This window comes from Drosophila sechellia, chromosome X, assembly GCF_004382195.2.
Source record: "Drosophila sechellia strain sech25 chromosome X, ASM438219v1, whole genome shotgun sequence".
NCBI classification, from domain to species: Eukaryota; Metazoa; Arthropoda; class Insecta; order Diptera; family Drosophilidae; genus Drosophila; species Drosophila sechellia.
Window position 1 is genome coordinate 8,679,325 of NC_045954.1, and position 16,950 is coordinate 8,696,274.

Below are 16,950 nucleotides of genomic sequence, written 5' to 3' on the forward strand. Positions count from 1 at the left end.
TTCTGCTCGGCTCATTTGCTATAAAATCTCTAGATTGTCAATTGCTAAATATTCCTTACTCAATTCTGCTCTACTGCATATGGATTTCCAGCTGCGATCGTCATTGTGGCGGGTATTTAAAAAGTATTGCAATTTTTAATAATATAAGTAAAAAGTAAATAAACGAACAAGTAAAATGTTTAACTTGAATGAAGAATTTAAACAAGATATACAATATACAATAATATGTTAAATGAGTAAAATGAGCATTGAGGTTTGAAGTTCCGTATAAATCTTTTCATAATTTTGAAAGCTAGTTAGACGCAACATAAATTCCTTTTTGTTGACATAAACAATCGCCTGATATTTTGACCGCAGCTGAAGAATTCATTAGTTGCCGCAGGCGGTGTGGATTGGTGTTACGATTTTGGATTCCGGTTGCCCAATGGGTGGCACGTCTTATGGGGCGTAAAGGCAGCATGCCCGAGATCCCGCAAAGCCCGAATCGAAAATCGTGGTTTGCGACACTTCGACACCAGCTGCGACAGTCTACGATGTGAATGTGTGTGTATGGGTGTGGGGGTGTGTGCAATCCAAAACATGATTACCCACGCCGGAAGCGCACCTCCGTGACCGAAAGTGGCTCTGGGGGCGGGATGGGTGGAATGCTGGCGATGGCCCCCGATGGCTCCCGATGGATCCAAACCGACTACGGAGATCCGAAAGCCAGAGCCATGGTTTTCCAGGAACTGAGCCGCGATTGCGATTGGTCGGGCGGGGGCACAGGGCTGCATTCGGCCCAGCCTCGTAAAGGTCGATCGATACTTAATCGCTCTTGGGTGCCTTATAAATCGATAGTGAGATTTATCATTCATCGTTTTCGTTTTATCGCTACAATCGTTAAGTTTAGCTAAGTCGTAAAAATGTTTTAAGGGAATCGCGGTAAACGTAATTGACTCGACACTCTGATTATAATTATTTTCAAAATTTGGAATCTGAGAAAAAGAAAAATCGAATATAAATGAATAGAAAAAATAGAATATCCCTCTACTGTACATAGCATACATATATGGTTTGATTAAAGGCTATATAATATTGTGGTTTTACATTAATCTTTAGCTGATAAAATATGCATGTGTCTACATATATTAAGTGTGATTCGTATTACGTACGCCACAAGTGCTCGTGTTCATTGTTCCATTGTTGCTTTGTGTTACGAGGGTTTAAAGTTAAGGAGTTCGGAATATAGTAGTAGTAGTATATAGGATAGTTAAGATAGTCTTTGTGGCTGCCTGACCCCGTCCTAAAATCTATTATTTTTTCTCTTTTTTTCCCGGGGCAGGTTACCTAGTTTTTGGGGGGTGGACGCCATTGATCGGCCCAAGTCTTTCGGTTTGAAACGCTGAGGGTTTAGGGTGAAGCTAAAGTGGGTGGTATATCTATGGGGGTTGTGCATCCTAGTCTGTGCATCGGGACTGAGTGTGTGTGTGTCTGCGTGTTTGTGTGTGTGTGCCTCCGTCTGAGCGAGAGAGCCACAGCCGCTTGGGGTCTAGTGCGTCTCTCTTCTAATCGTGCTGCTGCTCTGCCGTTTTCAATCATTTTTCATTTGACAAGAGTATTCAAGTTTTCACTTAGCCTAGTTTGAATTCCAAAGAAGTACATTTAATTAAATATATATATAATATATAGACTATATATTTGCTTAGTGTGTCTCTCTGTGTGTGTGTTTTTGCTTGCTTCTTTTTTTCGTTTTCAACTTTTTTGCTTCAGTTAGTATTACAGCAAATGCCCTTTGCTAATATCAATTTCTATTTGCTCTCGTTCTCGCTCTCTAGTCCAATACGTTAATTAATTTAGATATCACAATATAATCATTTATCGTTAATCAATCGGTAAGAGAAACAAATGAATTTCGAATTTCCGTTTGCATTCGCTGCATTAAACGTATATATACGTATATATATATATATACTATGTATTTTTTTGTTCGTTCTATCGAAAGTTAATTAAAATTGAAATTTCGGACAAATGTTGCCTATCGTTTTGCTAGCTTTTCATTACAATAAATTAATTAATCCATACCATCTGATCTCTCCGACTTACGCGCTAAAAATGTGTTGAGTGTTTGCCTGTGTATGTGTATTTTCTTTGCTTAGTTTAAATTAGATTTCTCTCGTACATGCTAACACAAAAAAAAAAGCCATTATCATTATGCATTAATATTATTTCGTATGGTGAATGCTTCCGCTGAATGCTCCACTTAGATCCGGGTCTGCTTCTCCAGATGCATAAAACGCTCTTGACCTAAGCGGCATCGCATTTGAGTTTCGTGGAATGTTGATTTGATTTGATATTGGTTTCGTTCGTTTCAGTTATTTACAAGACATTATCCATTTTGTAGGTTTTTTTTTTGTTTTGTTCGATTGGCATAGAAAGGAGAAATTTGCAATGTTAAAATTACGTTCTTGTTTTTCGGATTACTGATTTACTGATATTGTGATATTGTGACTATCGGGTTTTTCTTTTTTCATTTAAATGTCTGATGTTTGAATAAATAAGCTTGTCTAGCGATTGCTCTACTTGGAGGGGACCTGCGGCGATTTGTGATGGTCGATTCGTCTAGTCGTCGAGCCAGCCGTCGACGGGCTGCGTCCCCTGCTTACTTTCCAAATAGGTGGCTATCTCGTTGGCGTTCTTGTTGAAGGCCACCATCATGGGCGTATTTCCGCCGGAGTCAAGAGTGTCCAAATGGGCGCCGGCGGCAACCAGCATCACGCAGATGTCGCGGCGATTCTGCTCGGCGGCAATGTGAAGCGCCGTCTGTCCACTTAAAGAGATAAGAAATGGAGTTCCTTAAATGGTCATAATAGGGTTGCAACTCAGAGGGAACTTCATTAAAGCTATGTACTGATATACTGTAAGGTGGTGACCCCAAACCACAAGAATGCATTACTTTAAAAGTATATATCTTGAGTTTACAAATGAGAAGGACAACTTGATGGACTTACAGCTCCTTGTCGGCCATGTTGATGAGGCGTCGTGTGGCGCTCGCTATGATATATTTGACAATGTCCCTGTGGTTGTATTTGCAGGCGAAGTGCAGCGCCGTCTGTCCGTTCTTGTTCACTGACTGTAGTGAGTATCCTTGTTCATGTAGTGCACGTAACTGGAAGAAAGTGTTGCAAAGGCGCGTGTTAACAAAGCCACTTTAATATCCAATTGAGTGTTTAGCTAATAGTTAACTATATAATCATATTTTGTTGGAAGAGTTAAGCTACCATATTGAGATCGCCGCTCTGGGCTGCTAGTAGTATGGCATCGGAAGTTTGCTCCAGTATAGGGCTATTATTTAATCGTTTCGAGTGTGTGTTTGTGTGTGTGTGTGTGTGAGAAATAGCGTTTTGGCATGTGTGTTGGTGTGTTTGTGTGTGCATGGAAAAGTAGAGAAAATAAAAAGAAAATTCAAGCATCAGTTCGGTTTAAGATTTATTCGATCGATTCAAATGTCGATGATACGAGAGATAAAGACGGAAAAAAAGGACAGACATATTTAAATAGAGAGAGAGACAGACAGAGATAGCCATAACAGACATTCTAGTGAGTAAAGAAAGAGACGGATAGTTATACGGAATACCTGAATCCACAACCAAAAACATCTTCGTTGAAACTGAATAAACGATCTTTGTTGCTGCATGCAAAAGTTATACCACATTGTACAGAAATTAGGATAATTATAAAATTATTTCAATTAAATTAAGAAGAAGAGGGAAAGATGCTGAGAATAGAGAGAGAGACAGAGAGATAGGGCGAGTGTGTGAAAGATGGAGGATATATCGTGGACCATGAAAAAAGCGTGTGAAAGAGAGAGAGAGCAAGCAAGCGAAAACGTATTACCAAACGAGCAAGACAGCTGCGAAAAAAGCCAATTGGCAGATGGAAAGAGAAAAGATATATATAGAGAGAGAGATCGCTCCATGTGAAAAAAAATTTTGAATTACTAGTGCCGTCTCGCTCGGTTCGGCCACAGCTATTGGTCTCTTTTCTTCGCATGGAGTCTGAATGAAATGCTGAACGAATTGGGGGGACGCTTTTTTACCTCTTCCACTTCATCACTTTTATGGGCTTGGAGCCAATTTGCAAATCCTCATCTTTGTGTGTTTTTAGTATGTTTCAATTTGTAGTGTGTTATATATATATATATATGTATATATTTGTTGATGTGTAAATTCGAAAAGAGATTCACATATTGTTAGTAAGCAATTGAAGTAAGTGGATCACAACTAAAGTAACTATAAATCAAGTACACAACAAGTACAAACTACCAGAGCACAATTTGCATGGCATCAAACCTACCCGCATATATTTTCAGTGTTTTTCGGTATTTTTGTATTATTTGGTTGGTTGGTTGGTTAGTTGCTAGTTTGGTTGTTTGGGATGGATGGGATCGTAACGAATACGGTTTGGTCCTTGCTACGGTTAACTGTTGATGTAAGCCGGGATTATATACCAGATAGTTGCAGGAGTGCTCGTATTTAATGCTCTACTCACATGCGATCGTGGCAAGGACTAAGCTGTATTCGGCTCCTCGCGATTTAAGACTTTGACTTTTAGCGGATGTGGGTGTGTGTTTATGTGGTTGTACGTAGGTGTGATGCGCGCAGTTGCGGCCAAAATAATAGCACAGAACTAGCTTCTATTTAATTATTATTGTTTTAAAAACATTAAATATATATTTGTAGCTAATAATTAGAACATATATTGAGTGCATTACTTAAACCGCAACTGCATTTCTCAGCGTGTTAATGTTAGTGACTAGACATGCAAGACACAATTAACCATAAACAAAATGCAATGCAACGAAAAAAAGGTGGCCCGACTGCAACTGGCACCCCTCCACTCCGCTCCCCCCTCGGATTTGGATTAGGATTGATGGGTGTTCTGTGGGTTAATGGTGATAGGATTCGGGTGGTTTCCAAGATCGATGGAAATCAGATCTCGACGCGACGCTTGCGGAAGTGGAGGTGAAGGAACATGCGCCTATCTTGGTACGGCAGCTGCTCGGCCACCTGCTGCTGGTAGAGCGTTAGGCGCTCCTGGAGCGGCAACTCGTCAGCGGTACGAGCGGTACGATTGGCCAGTCCCGCCCCCGGTGGCCAGCAGCCAGCTAACAGGATCCTACCGGTGCTGCCCGGGCCGCGGCCCTGGGCCTGATCCATTTGGCGCCGCTCGTTCTGTGCCTGCCGCTGCGAGAAGGCTGCAAAGGAGCGCTCCTGGTCCGGAGTCTGCGGCATGGTGGCCGCCTCGTGGTCCAGGATGTACAGCTCATCGATGGCAATGTCGCAGATGTAGTGCAGGTGCTCCTGGGCACGATCGATCCGGAAGTAGTGCTCAGCGGTGCAGGCTGAAAGAGATTGTATTGAATAAGCATATCAAGGATTATGGCATCGCAGGCTTTTGAGGATATGAGATATAACTCACAGTCGATGAAGCACCAATCCTGTGAGACCTTTGGATAGGAGATGGATTCCTCGAACTTGGTGTTGAGCATGTTGCGCACATGCTCCAGATCGCACTGAGATTCGATTTCGATTTGGCCCAGCTTATTGGCCAATTTGCGGAGCATCTCCTTGTCATAGTGGTACTGCTCGTACTGTTGCATGGTCACGCGTAAGATGTGCAGCTGCATCTTCTCCAGGGGATTCACTCTGCAATAAAGTGTATAGAAAATTCAAGTTGGTTGCCAGCTCGTGGGTAATATATAATCCCGCAGCGAACACTCACTGAACATCGCCGCGTCCTTGCTTCCTTTTGGACAGCATCAGTGCCTTGTTGAGCAGCTCGATCTCGATCACCGATGGCTTGACGCGACATGCCTCTCCATCCACCTGCATCGGAATGGTGCGCTTGGTGATGATCCTGGCCTTGCGGCACTGGCAAATGCAGGTGCCATGCATGCCAGCCTGCAGCATGGGCAGCTGGTAGGTGGTCAGGCCAACAACCTCCATCAGTCCGTCATCAATCGATGGCTTGGAGGCGCCAAAGGAGTCGTTCCATGGATGGGTGCCACCGCCATAGCTGCAGGGATAATGAATTAGTTGGAAATATATCACTTTCTTCGATTTTAAGTTGGGACCCACCTGGGAATGTTTAGGAAGAGCACGGCATGGCAGCCGGCATCGCGCAGTTTTCCGGTAAAATCCTGTCCATCGCACTCGAGCGTCACCCATTGGGAGAGGTTGCGGTACTGGCGCAGGATCAGATCCTTGCCGCCCATCTGGCCGTAGTACATCTTGTTGCGCAGGCGCGAATTGAAGCGCTCCGGATGAGCCTCACGTGCCTCGTGGAATTCCAGGGCGATGTGCGCGTCCACGCCGAAGGAGAAATAGTTGTTGATGACGTTCAATGGGACATTGGGCTTGCTGCGATCGACATGGTCATCGGTGACGTCATCGTTGGGCGTGACCTTCACCCGCCAGCGATCCATTAGCACGCACTGGGACATCCCGATCTCGCGCAGTATCTTCCCGATCGGTTCGTCCGTGTAGCCCTGAAAGAAAATAGACTTTAAAATTATTGAGGCTTTTATGTGAAATGATTCAAAGCAATATTAGGTCTAAATTACAGTAACTACAAATGAATACGAGTTATGATAAATAACTAAATGCCTTCAAAATTTCTACAATCGCTGAAGAGTATTTAGTACTTATTACTATTAAGTAATAGAGATAAGCTTTGTTTTTACTCAAAGTTTTTGTAAGCATATATGAATTTTACCACAATGGTTTTTAATACAAGTATATTACTTTTACCATAAAAGAAGGCTAATACTTACTGTTGCACACGGCATTTTAATCGGAATTATTTGTATAAACCAGAAATGGTTCTAACAATTTATCTTTCAATCTTTTAAGAACACTTTTGACCCAGTATGTTTTTATTATTTTGCCATTATTATATTCTACTCAAGAATTTAGGCATTCACGAGTTGTTGTGGCCAACGCGGCGTATGAGTATTTTTTACGATTCGAAATAATATTGCTCATACGCACAGTTGGCAGAACCAAAAATTTAAAATTTACAACTAACTAGTTTCTTAATATTTCAAATTCAATTGAACTGTTACTTCTTGCTGCTCAAGTATCAATTAAATTTGAAATGCGGTATCATGGTATCATGTTTGGTAGCATAAAAGATTACTCACCCCTCCCCATCCGAGAGCGCGAGCGAGATCGTTTCCAGTGCCCAGCGGCAGGACACCGACCGCCGGAGCTGGCTGGAGCGGCGGTTGGATTTGATCCAGGACGGAAAGGACCCAGCCGACGGTGCCGTCGCCACCGCAAGCCAGCACCCGCAGATTGGGCGCCTTGCGGAACATGTCCAGGCTGCAGGGAAATAGAGGAAAATATTGAAAAATATATACAAATATACACAAATATGTATTTATAAGAATACTCACCCCATTTTGGGCCCGCCTTGCGTAAGATCGAAAACCTGTCGCGGATTGAGCAGATGCTGGAACTTTCCCAGCAGCTTGTGGCCCTGATTGCCGCCCGATTTGGGATTAATAAACACAATGACCGGGATTACCTCCGGCGATGGTATGGGCTTCACAATGAACGCTCGCGGCTCCTTCTTCTCCTCCTTGCCCTTCTGCCGCCGTTGCGTCTGCTTCTTGCTCTTGCCCCCACCACCACCACCACCACCGCCTCCGGCACCGCCACCAGCACCGCCACCTCCTGATCCCGATGCGGCATTGTTCTTGTTGCTCACGCGTATCGAGGACTTGAAGTTGCCCTTGGTTGGCAGCTTCACAATCCACGATGGCGGCACAATGATGGGCGCATAGTTGCCTGCGAAGGATAAACAGAGGGTTGAGTTTGGATTTTACACTGGCAGACGAATATATTAGGTTATTCCATTATTTCCAAAAATATTTGTTGGTGCTCCTATGAGACAAAAACATTGGTTACAATAAACTCACTTATTTTTCTAAAAATGTTACTTTTACGCTCCTTTTAACCCACTTTGCTCATAATAGATGACCAGGTTTTCAGGCTACCAATGCCAATTGTGTGTGCAAAGTGTTTAAGAATTGCCAGGCGACTAAATTTAATTTGACACCTTCGAAGGGGAGGGGGTGTAAATCGGATGGGAGAAATTGAAGCCCCAACATAACTGGCATACCAAAGAGCAATTATGAGTGCCGCAACTTGGCCAAAGGCAGCTCAAAAGGATGCGAGCCCAGTTCAGCCAGACAAAGGACCTCAAACCCAACGGCCGTCGCCCCCTCGTAATTCTATTTCGTAGTGTCTTCTGTCCTCATCTCCGGTCTGCGTCCTCCGTCTATGTCCTGTCTATGTCCTTTTCTCGGGGCGTATACGTAATGGTGTCTGTGGCAGGGAGAGTGTGTTAACAAGATGCTCATTGAGACACTTTACAAAAACGTGAACAGGAAGCGGTTAACTTGCCCCAGCTGCCACACTGCCACACGGCCATCATTGTCATAGTTGCACACAGTTGTCAGGAGAGGAATTTCTATCTAACTTTGTATTTTCACATCTATTTTTTTTTTTACATAAACATCAGCAGTGGCTGAGGTGGCACGTTGGCACTTGCTGCAATTACATTAATTGCAAATAGCTTAGCTCCCTGGATATTTGAGGCGACTATTTGTGGCATAAGATGTTGCAAAACGCAACTATTTTTATGGAATACAAAGTAAACGTTGCTCAACCGGAACTTCAACTTGAGATTCTCAACTGTTGGCAAGTTTTTAATCTACTGAGTTGGTAAAGTTTTAATTAATGTCATCCAGCCATTAATCGAACTTTGTACATTTGAAATAATATTTTTCTCGAACTTGCTCTTTAAAATATTATTTTAATGCTACTGTCAACGATTTGTTTTCTAAACTAATTTGTATCTGCTGATGGTGATCCCTGTTGACTTTTCCCTTCAAAAACAAAGTATTTACACAGAACGAAATAAAAGGATGACCCTTGAGGGGTTCCTGAAACTATGCCACAATTTGTTTAGCCACCAAACCAAACGAATGGAAAAGGAATGGAAAATGAAAGGACATGCAAAGAAAGGACCTCAAGAGGTCTAAAGGGTTCGGTTTTAATGCACAAATCTTAATTAAGTTAACGGACCGCAATTTATTTGCATGCACGTCACGTAATTAATCAAGAAAAAAAGGGCAGGGGCTGTGGAACAGGGGTGGGGAGGGCGGATGGATGGATGGTAATGGGGGACAGACGACTCACCCAGACGACATTCCTCGCCGATTTTGGCCTGGTTAAAACAGGCCTCCTTGTTGTGGTAGATCTCGTGGCACCACGCACAGGCCAACGCCACAATCTCCTTCGACCCAAATAGCTTGCTTTGCACCGCCTGCTTCATAGGAAAGAACTAAAGGGATAAGTGCATAACACGTAATAATATAATAATGTCCTAGTTCCAGAATCACTCTATATATATTTGTCACACGGAAGACGAACAAACTGATGTGTCGCTAAGGAATTCAAAACTTAATTCAATCAATTGCGTTTACCGAAATCATTTAACAAACTGAATGTAACATTATTGGAAAATAAATTTTAATTTTAAAATTAAGCATGCACACCAAAAAATAATCGAACAATTCAAAGTGTGAAATCGTTTTCGTATATACCCCTTACTCTTTTTAGTCAAACTTTTAAAATAATGCTCCAAAAATGGAATGTCATATCTCGTTGAGCTTGTATTTAAATTCACAAACGAACTGTGTTCAAAAATGGGAATTCTATTTTTTGAAGATTTTTTGCAAATTTTTATGATGTTACCCCTTACAAAAAAAGCGAAAATTTGGCCAAAAATTAATTTCACAAAATCAGCTTAAAAGTGAAAGGGCTTTTTGCCCTGTGACCATTTTTAGTCAAGTTATAGCCAAAAAAGCCAATTTGAAATTTCATTTTTTTGCCAAAAATATTTTCCCAGATTTTTTGAGAAAAAAATATTTGGTATTTTGATCAAAACATTCGAAATAATTACCCAAATACGGAATGTCATACCTCGTTGAGTTTGTTTCTTAAATCCCAATCGATCTGCATTCAAGTTTCGGAATTCTAGGATGTTTCATTTTTTTGCAAATTTTGATGATGTTACCCCTTACCAAAAATTTGGCAAAAAATTAATTTTAGTAAGTCCGTCAAAAAATGTTATGGATAGTTAGTATTGGTTATTAGCTGCTCAAAACAGTTATTCTTTCATCTTTATGACAATTTTTAGCGATGTTATGACGAAATTACACTTTCTAAAAACAAGTTTTTGCCAAAAGCCTTTTTTCCTAATTTTGGTTATAAAATCATCAGTTTTTTGGATACAACTTAAGAAATATTTGTCTGAATATGGAATGTTATACATCGTTGAGTTCCTAATTAAATTCTGAACCGAACTGTATTCAAAAATGGAAATTCTATTTTTTTGCCATTTTTTGCAAATTTTGATGATGTTACCCCTTACAAAAAATGTGAAAATTTACCCAAAAATCGTGTTCCCAAAATCCTCCAAAAAGTGATAGGGTTATATAGTATTGGTCATTAGCGACTCAAAACTGCTATTCATTTATGTTTATGATCAGTTTTGTCCAAGTTATGATTAAAATACTCCTCCAAAAAACGTTTTTGCGATTTTCCGTCCTAAAATAATCAGTTGTTTGGCTACCATTTCAAAAATAATTGTCTTAATATGGAAATTAACCTAAACAGAGTAACGGGTATGTGTGTTTTGTGATCGATGTTATTGCTTTGGTTTTGTTTGTAGTTGTTAAGAACTCTGACTATCGGATTTTTAGTATATTTTATGTATTGGATTGTGACAAATAGGGAAATATATTAACTTTCTCTCGATTTCTGGAATGTATATGTGTTATATTTAAATATTTAAATATGTAAAACTAATTTTAAGCTCCGTTTTTAGAAAACTTATAGAAAAAACCTCGCAAATCAACGGGGCTGCTATACATTTGTATCTGATTATGTAATGTATTTTGTACTGAAAAACTAATGATATTTAAGTACAAAAGAGTTAAAAAGAAAAGAACACACGTAGTAACTGGTGTAGTGGGTGTGTTGGCCAACCTACCTTGCCGCACTGCTTGCACTTGCCCTTCTCCAGCTTGCGATGCACCCAGTGGTGGTGGGTTGTGGTCTGCTCCCGGTACTGCCGGATGCCCACATCCCGATAGGTGGGCTTGCAGGCCAGGGTGCTCTTCTCGTTGACGAACGGAATGCAGTTGTGGTGGGCAACCAGTTGGCAGGCGGAGCACTTCATCCGTTGGCCGCTTTTCTGGAATAGCACAGAAATGCAGGGATTATATAGTGGGTGGATGCTGGCTGCTGTGGTTTTCGCAATTGAAACTCCTTTACGGGTTAAATGATGAAGGACCCTGACCATATGGCTTCTGGGTAGAACCCCTTTGTATATATGGCGTCATGTAATTAATTTCGCGGCGCTTCGGCTTTTGTTTGCGCTAATTAGCAAACTCGCGCATTTCGACAAAACCGCGCTCAAATGACGATGGTGCTGCAACTGCCGCTTGCATTCTCGAAAATGCAAACTTTGACAATTAATTGCTGAGGTTGTTGCGGTTTGACAGGTGAAAACGGATTTCCGCCAAGGATGCACAGCCTCAGGTGTCTGAAAGTTGTGTTATCCTTGCGAGAACTAAAGAAAAACCTTCTGCCGAAACTGCATCGCTAGCTGTAGCCTGTATCTGTATGTGCATCCGTATCTGTATCTGTATTTGTATCCGGTTCTGTTTTTGTTTAATTGTTTTCGTTTCAACTTTAAAAAGGATACGCTTGAGCTGGCCACTTTTGCAGATTGCCAAGCGTACGCAGATTAAACTGGCAATTAAAGATGCGTTCTAAAATGGTAGTTTTGCCATATTCTCATAGTTTCTCTGCTAACCTGAAGAGGGGAGGTGCTCTCGACTTTTTACCTTACCCCGCCACCTTATTTTATGGCTGCAAATAGATTGAGATAAGACAGGACTTGCTTGCTTGCCACAGTAGCTGGTCTGCCGCCCCATGTGACTTATATTCCTCCGCTTTTATACCCCTGCCCCTCTCACTTGACAATGAGCCTTATAAAGTACACATACTGTTGCTTTTGGCTGGTCGTTGCCCCAAAGTGATGACACGCCCATCGTTCTTGTCCAAAAAAAAAAAAAAAGAAAAAAACAAAGGGGATGGTAAAAACCCTAGCATTTTTTCGCCTTTATTGCGTGAATGTTGGACAGACACGCAATAAATAAATTACGCTCACATGCATGCAACCTGCCCCTCACATTCACATCGAGCTTCTTTTGTGTTAATTGAATTGAAGGAATGCTTTTTGGGGGGCGGGCGATTTCAACTGCGTTTGCGAGTGCAGGGTTCATCCATCTATGGCATCTATAGCTACTAGTATTCACTCACAATGCACTCCTCGTTCAGGCAGCAGAGATCGCCGGAGGCGGAGGAGGGCTTCCAGTAGTGCTCGCCCTGCACGGCATTCTCCGTCCAATCGGGCACAATCCGTATCGGTCTGCGGGAGTTGCTGGCCGAAGCGGTACGCCTGCTTGAGTTAAAAGAATAATACCATATAGTAAATAATATAATAATATAATATAGGTACATATATGGTATTTGAAATCGATAAGCACTGGAAACTATTTGCTCTAAAGTCCAAAGTTTGTGGTTTTTAGTTTAAGGTAAACTTTAAAGTTTCTCCCCCAGTTTGATGGACGCATTCGCATTAATTTTAAATATGTTCCACTCTTCTTCTTTTATTTTGCAAATACACGCGTGGGAGATTCCCCCTGCTGAATATTTCAGGGACTCACCTCTTCCGGCGCCACGCCCCCAAAGAGTCGAGCTTCCGCTGGCGGAAGGCCGACTTCCGTTGCATACCGATTGAGGAGCGGCGAAAGCGTCGCACTCCGCCCGCTCCCGTTGCCCCACCGCCGGCCACGCCCCCCGCCACACCGCCCCCAACGGAACCGAAACTATCGCTGCGCTGAAGTCGACGTCGTGGCTGCGGCAGCGACGGCGACAGAGGCTGCGATGCGGTGGAGTTGCTGCCATCGCTGCTGCAGCTGCAGCTGATGCTGTTGCTGCTACTGCTGCTGCTGCTGCTGCTGCTGCAACTGCTGATGCTGCTCCTGTGCAGCGCGTTTCCCTCATCGTCCACCTCGGCCTCGTACTCATCCTCCGTTTGGAACTCCTCGCGAACAGCGTGCAGCAATCGCTCCATTCCGAAAATTGCTGCGGGTGTGTTGCTGCTGCTGCTGTTGTTGCTGTTGCTGCTGCTGCAGGGGCAATTGCTGCTGCTGCAGTTGATTTTGTTGCAAATATTGCAATTACAGTTGCAACTTTGTGTGCCTGCACCGTGGCTACAGTTGCAATCGCTGCTGTTGCTGCTAGTTCCAAGCTGACTGTTGCTGCTGCTGCTGCAACTGATATTGTTGCAACTGCAGTTGGTAACTATGTTGTTGCTGCTGCTAGTTTCACTGCCGTTCGCACACTTCTCTTCACTGAAGCCGTCGATATTGCAGTTGCAACAGATGCTGCTGCTGCAAGTTGTCGCGTTGCTGTCGCTGGTTTCAGTGCTGATGTTGCTGGTGCTGCTGCTGCAATTCAAGTTGTTGCAAGTATCACTATTGTTGCTGCTGCTGCTGTTGTTGTTGTTGCTGTGGCTGCTGGCATCACAGTTCAAATAAGATATGAACATGGTTTATACAGTGACTTATTTTTTCCACATCCGTTCCCCTTTTTCCTTTCGCTTTTTCTACCTTGCTTTCTCGCTTTGCACGCTTTACATTTCACTTCCACTTCATTACACATTCGCCGTAGTCTGAACACTCTTTTTTTTCGGCTTTCTTTTTCTTTTCTTCAGTTGCTTATTTGCATTCAGCTCCCAATCTCGCCATTCCGATTCCGATGCGGATTTCGATTTTGGTGACTCTGTTTCTGATTCTGAATCCGATTCCGAATCCGATTCGGTTTGTGCCTCCACTTCTGCTGCTGTCCGTTCTCGTGTCTGCGGCTGTCATTATGGCGCAAAAAGATTGCCCAGAGATTCTGTTTTTGGGTTCGGCTTGTTATTATACGCTTTTATACACTATATCCAGTAATTAGCTCATAAGTTGCATATATTTATATGGGATATTATGGAATACTTAGGCATTTGGACATTCTTTAGAAACGAAACTGAAATGCTTATTTCTTCTGCATTATATATTATATATCATATATATATTGTTTTTACAAACTTCCCTATTCTTCCTTTAATTTTATAATTCAATAAGTACATTTCTCATTTTGTTTTAATAATTTAAAGAGTACAGCAAATTCGCCAGGTTTGTAGTTAAAACAGTAAACCTTATTTGGATATCAAACTGCCCTTCTCGCTCACACCCCCCCGCCTGCTGTCTCGCTCTAGCGCACAGCTAGTACTATTAGTGTGCGTGTGTGCTTAATACATTTGTATACATTTTGTTTATGTGCATTGTAATTAAATTCTTATCAGATGCAAATACATACAGAAAAATGTGACTCGATTTTCTAGGAACTTTTTTTCTGTTTTTTTTTTTATTCAATTTTTTTATTTTTTTTTTATTTTTCCCCTGTCTGCGTACTAATCTCTTTTTCAGCGTGGGCGTTTTATTGGCCTGACAAATTGTTGGTTTTGCCGATTTTCCATGTCAATTGTCAAAGTTTTCCACGGCTTTCTGCCTTATATCCTTTTTATTTTCAGTTTTTTGTCGACGCTCCTTTGGGCGCGTTTTATGCGCGAATTGCGAGCGTTTTGTGCGCGATTTGTGTGCGTTTTGTGTTCTGTTTTTGACGCGCTACTCAAATTTTGGCGTCCACGCTTGATTTACCGTTAAATGTAGCGTGTCCGTGTGAACGGATATTTGTGTGGGTGTGTGTACACCCAACACACACGTACTGAAATTTCCATAGAAGTTTTACATGGTTTTTGTGGCATTTTTTAAAAACATTGAAAAACATATAAAAATCCCTTTAATTACTTGAGCAACTAGACATATATTCGCAATTCATTTAACTCTTTCAACGATGCGAAGAATTCAGCAAGAAACTGATGTTCTAAGTAAATGAAGAAAGGACAAGAAATTGTGTGGGGGCTTTTTGTAGAGTTGCAAAATTGAATTGCAAATCAATTTGCCGACTGCAGTCTTAAAATATCACAATGGACGCTTTTCCTTGGATAGAAATTTTAATGTAGGAAAGTGCAAAGGGGGGTTTCAAATCGACTTGAAATGGAAATCAATGTTGAGATGGCTTTGTGCTAATAGTTCATCAAATAACTTGGCAAAATCATTGGAAATTCCGTTCCATTTCGCCTGCTTTCCAAAGTGTTCGTTAAATTTTCTATACGCAAATATACAGAACTTTAAGTTATATATTCAATGACAAAATTGTGCAATGAGTATGACATTTATGAGCACTCTTGCACTTTGTCGGCTTTACTTAATGGTATTTAGTACATCAATGCATGACAACTAATTATATGCAGCTACTCGAATTAGTCATTGCAGGCTTCAATGTCTAAATAGAATCATCTAACAACCCATTGATATGCTGGACATTCTCCCGAAAAAGAGGCAATCATCTCCAATTAGAACCGTTTGATACCAAATATGAGTGACCAGCAGCAGCAAAACTGAAAGCACCGAAAGCACAGACAAACCGAATAAAACGAAGCCAAGCACAAGACGTAACAAAACTTGAAACGCAATTTCAATTCAAATGTGATTAATTTCGATGTCGACTGCCTTTGAAGAGGTTTTGGACTTTGCGGCAAGGAAGGGAGGTGGAAAACCAATGGGTGTGGGTGGTGTGTGTGGGTGGGAAAAGCGGGGCAAAAAGCGGAGAAAAGCGGGCAAGCGCTCGGCTAATGAAAGGTAAACTGTCGTCAATGGTCCGGACTTGGTAATGGGATTGAGATTCCGGGGAGGAGACACCACCACCTCCTCCTCCTCCTTCGCCTCCTCTGGTCAGCTTTTGCCATCTTTTGCAGTGTGGCCCCATTGACAAAATCGATAAAAACCTTGAAATATCTTTGCGTATTTCAATAATGACACTTTGCATTTGCCAGCGAGCCATTTGACTTTGACATAATAAAATCGAAAATAAAAATGCACAAATAAATAAATATTCAAAAGTGCTGCATGAGAGGAGAGCATCATCAAAACCGCATAAAAAAAATATATATAGATACCTTTAACCCCCAAAAAGGAATTTCGGTCTTTCAGCTGGCCATTAATTACCGCCCACCAATGGATCCTGTAGCGATCCTTCCGAAATATATATATATATATATATATATATATATAGCCAACGAATACATCATCCATTCATTTGCACATTTAAGCCAATGAGAAATCCATTTGAGCTGGTCCAAATGAAAAATTATCTGCACGTCCTGGCCATCGTTTTCGTCCTGTTCTCTTCTCCTTCATTTTGAGATTGCGATTAATGCCCTGGCATCGGAATTGAAAACGTGGCAACAACTTTCGAGCATCTCCTTCCCAAAAAAAAAACTCGGATTGTAAGAAATGGGGGTTCCGGCTGGAGTGGCAGCTCCTGTTCCTGAGCTGCAAAATGGCAACAACTCGAGAAAAGGATTTAAAGCTAATGAATATTAACAATAGCCCGGCCACTTAGGGCTGCACTGCGAGAAATTGGTTAGTCGATTCTCGAAAAGGCACGAAAAATACTTTTCTACTGTTTTTTGTTCTTATTAGATGGCTTGCTAGATAATATAGATTTGAATTTCAACACACATCTTGGATTTCTTTCCGTGTAAGCATTGTGGAAAAGTAGTGCATCCGGCAAATGGTCAGAGATTGGGTTCCCAAAAGCAAAGGGGCTGCGGGGCTGGGGCGGAGGAGTAGTAGGTCGAGCCCGGGCTGCAAATGAA

The 16,950-nt window shown here is 41.9% G+C and overlaps 1 protein-coding gene across 20 annotated transcripts in view; it reads right to left on the reverse strand.

The window, feature by feature from the left end:
* Positions 1–1,074: 1,074 nt before the first annotated feature.
* LOC6619746 (eye-specific diacylglycerol kinase) overlaps positions 1,075–16,950 on the reverse strand; it is a 111,349-nt gene continuing 95,473 nt past the window's right edge. For 3 of the 20 annotated variants that reach the window (XM_032724711.1, XM_032724709.1, XM_032724696.1), the window contains 14 exons: positions 12,441–12,579; positions 11,104–11,307; positions 9,246–9,390; positions 7,436–7,829; positions 7,181–7,361; positions 6,117–6,541; positions 5,761–6,054; positions 5,458–5,684; positions 5,159–5,380; positions 4,076–4,127; positions 3,614–3,667; positions 3,258–3,321; positions 2,988–3,145; positions 1,075–2,806 (listed from right to left, as the gene is read on the reverse strand). In XM_032724711.1, coding sequence (XP_032580602.1) covers positions 2,599–2,806; positions 2,988–3,145; positions 3,258–3,321; positions 3,614–3,667; positions 4,076–4,127; positions 5,159–5,380; positions 5,458–5,684; positions 5,761–6,054; positions 6,117–6,541; positions 7,181–7,361; positions 7,436–7,829; positions 9,246–9,390; positions 11,104–11,307; positions 12,441–12,579 — 2,767 coding nt within the window. In that variant the 3' untranslated portion in view covers positions 1,075–2,598. Of the gene's footprint in view, positions 2,807–2,987; positions 3,146–3,257; positions 3,322–3,613; positions 3,668–4,075; positions 4,128–5,158; positions 5,381–5,457; positions 5,685–5,760; positions 6,055–6,116; positions 6,542–7,180; positions 7,362–7,435; positions 7,830–9,245; positions 9,391–11,103; positions 11,308–12,440; positions 12,583–12,847; positions 15,422–16,950 lie in introns of those variants that run through there. The other 17 variants (XM_032724712.1, XM_032724710.1, XM_032724701.1 and 14 more) reach the window with 13 other exon arrangements.